The sequence below is a fragment of the Pseudozyma flocculosa genome, assembly GCF_000417875.1.
Source record: "Pseudozyma flocculosa PF-1 unplaced genomic scaffold scaffold00016, whole genome shotgun sequence".
Taxonomy (NCBI): Eukaryota; Fungi; Basidiomycota; class Ustilaginomycetes; order Ustilaginales; family Ustilaginaceae; genus Pseudozyma; species Pseudozyma flocculosa.
The window spans coordinates 505,174-508,276 of record NW_006920884.1 but is presented as its reverse complement, the minus strand read 5'-3'; the positions used below and the strand labels follow the sequence as shown (position 1 = coordinate 508,276).

The 3,103-nt window shown below is 58.2% G+C and overlaps 1 protein-coding gene across 1 annotated transcript; it reads right to left on the bottom strand.

Moving 5' to 3' along the window:
* Positions 1 to 2,308: 2,308 nt before the first annotated feature.
* PFL1_04844 (uncharacterized protein) lies at positions 2,309 to 2,793 on the bottom strand (the record flags this gene model as incomplete). The annotated part of the gene is made up of 3 exons (XM_007882372.1): positions 2,309 to 2,337; positions 2,451 to 2,698; positions 2,777 to 2,793. The coding sequence occupies 3 exons, from the start codon at positions 2,791 to 2,793 to the stop codon at positions 2,309 to 2,311; spliced, it is 294 nt and encodes a 97-aa protein (XP_007880563.1).
* Between the last annotated feature and the right edge of the window lie 310 nt (positions 2,794 to 3,103).

The window sequence follows — 3,103 nt, the reverse complement described above, 5'->3', positions numbered from 1 at the left end:
CTTGGGCGCGCGAGCTGGCTGGCTGGCGCGGCTGACTAAGCTTGCGTGCGCGCAAAAAAAAAAGTGGAGGCCAGGCCACGCCGCCACCTGCGTGCGTGCTCATGCGGGCTCACTGCCTGTTCTGCGTGCGTGCTCATGCAGGCTCGCTGGCTGGCAGGCCCGCTGACCGCCGCCCGTCTGCCTTGGTATAAAGTCTTGCCCCGCTCCGCTGTCACTCCTTCCCTCCCGACACTACCCTCGGCCCTTCGCCCGCCATCGACCCTTGCCTGCCATCGGACCTTGCCAGCCATCGGACCTTTGCTCGCCGCCACCACCCAACCGCCGTCAGCCCTCGCTCGCCGCCATCGGCCCAATCAACCTTGACGCCACCAACAAGCACCTTCCCCAGCCGTTTCACCCCGCCACCATCGACGCCGACTCGCCGCCACCACCAACGCCAACTCGCCGCTACTGCCAACGCCAACTCGCCTCCACCGCCCACACAATAAAGATCGCCTTTTCGCAAGCGTGGGTCACAAGCTGTACGTGCGCGGCCGCTACCTGCTGATCTCGGGCGCTGACGGCGATTTCTGCTTGCCTCCCACCACGCACTTGGCAGATCATCAGCATGCCAGCAGGTGAGTTGCCCTTTCCAATTCTGTCGCATCTCTCGCACTGATTGACAATGCTGACAATGCTCCTGCCTTTCTCTCTCCATCTCACCAGCAGCCGCAGCCACCGAATCGACACCGACCCCGGCCTGCAATCGCTGTGAGTCCACCCCTGCTGGCTGCTGGCGTAGGTGCTGCCGCCGGTCGATGGTGCTAATGACGGCCTCGGTATTTGCCAGTTGTACGCTTGTCTTCAGTTGCATCCTTGTTTGCAGTAGCGTAGATAGCGTATTTTGCAATCAAAGCTAGTGTACGTGATCAATAGAACAGCCTGCACTTTACTCGTAGCCTGGCTACGATGCGAAAGTCATAGGTAGGGCTAGTCTAGCTACGATCTGAAAATCGTAGGCAGTATACGACCTGAAATCCGCACAGCTTCTCTGGACCCATAATTGTTTGTGTAGAAGGATCTCCTACGATCTGAAAATCGTAGCCAGGCTACGCCTAGCTACGATATGCCAGATCGTAGGTTGACTCTGCTGCTAGCTATGAGTTGGCTGGCTGGCTGGCTGGCTGGCTCAGGTGCCGGCTGAGCCACGCGGCTGGGCTGGGCTGACCAGTGGCTGGCAGGTGCTGGCGGCTGGCTGGCTGGCTGGCGGCTGGGCGAGTGGCTGGGCTGGCGGCTGGCAGGGCTGGGCCAGGCAGGTGGCGGCTGCGCTGCGCTGAAGGCTGGCAGGTGGCTGGCGGGTGGCTGGTGGCTGGCGTCAGGCGGAGGTGGTAGGAGGGCAGGAGGGATGGGTGGGCAGCGGATGGATTTTGCAAAGGGCCGGGTGGCAAAGGGGTCAGCGCGCGCAGGGCCTCCCAAGCTGACGTAAGCAGAAAGGGCCATATTCTGCGCAGGGTAGGGTCGGTCCAGGGCCATAGGAGGCCTACGGCCAAAAATGCCATAGCTGCTCCCCAGAAAATGGCCGTAGGAGGTTTGTAGGGGGACCTACTGCCAAAAATGCCGTAGGAGATTGCCAATTTCTGGCCGTAGGTGGCCTACGGCCTTTTTCTAGCGTAGGTGACCCCCGATCTCCTGATCGCATGCCGTAGGTCAGCCTTCGGCCAAGATCCAGGTGCCCTTTGACGCCAGCTATGCCTTCACCTGTACAGGGGTGGCCTGGAGCCGCTGTATGAGCTGCCCTTGGTCTGCAATTGCTGCACTGACTGGCCCCCAAGGGGATCATGGATGTGCAAACATGAAAGCAAGAGAGCTTTGGGACCATTTGCAGATTAGGTAGGATGTATGTTTGTCAAAGCAGGCCTCTCTTCCATCTGCGGCCATAGGACCCTGAAAGCACTGCATCCCGTCCGATCTGCAAAGTTAAGCAGGGTACCGCCTAGCTAGTACTGCGGTGGGGACCACGCGGGAATCCTAGGTGCTGCAGTTCCCTTTTGCCTTTTTCTTCTTTCCCCAACCACTACCTTTCTTTTTTGCCTCAGCATGCTGTCCACCTCATGCCTTTGCCTTTGCCCCTTGCTTCCTGCCCCCCTAACAGGCCCTGGCAGCTTTCTGTAGTCTCACAGGTCTGCCAATGGCCTTCCTGCAGTGGGTCTTGGAAATGCCTCTGCCTCAGAATCGCACGGGGAATGTCCCAAATATGCAGGAAGATCTGCATCCACAGAGCATCACTTGACTTGACAGGCAGGAGGCCTCCAACACCTCTGCTTCTGTCCTATAAAGGCCTGGCCTGAAGCCAGATTGCTGTGGGTGGCCGTTCCTTGCCTTGGATGGCCAGGGAGCAGCAGCGCAGGACTGCCTCCAAGCATGGGCCAGGAGACCATCCATGCCTGCACTGGGAGCAGGTTGCTGGCCACATGCTGGTGTCAGCATGCCCAGCAACTGCCTCTTCCTCTTGTCCTTGTCCTTGTCCTTGTCCTTGTCCTTGTCCTTGTCCTTGTCCTTGTCCTTGTCCTTGTCCTTGTCCTTGTCCTTGTCCTTGTCCTTGTCCTTGTCCTTGTCGTTGTCCTTGTCCTTGTCGTTGTCCTTGTCCTTGTCCTTGTCCTTGTCCTTGTCCTTGTCCTTGTTCCTGTTCTTGTTCCTGTTCTTGTGTCTGTTCCTGTTCCTGTTCTTGTGCTCCAGCTGCAGGACTACAGCTGTACCTTGCCCCTGATGGTCCAGGAAAGTATGAGGTGTGTGTCACAAGACTGCCTCCCTCATGCCTGGGAAAGTGGAGATGGCCCTGGGGTAATGTATGATTCTGTGGATTGGCATGGTGTCTGAGTGCTCTGGCACAGATAGCAATGTGTTGTAGAGGCCTCAGAGGTGGCAGGAGTGGCCTCTTGGCTGGTCCAACAACAGACTGTGATAGCACGCTGGCATGCTAGCATGCTCAAGGTCTTGGTCTTCCAGTCTTGGCTTTGCAACAAGAAGGGGAATGTTTGCCCCTGCCTGCCTTGCCCTTTTCCCCTCCTTCATGAGGGCCCAACATGTGCCTGGAAAGGTTGTCATCCCTTCTGGACCAGGAGAT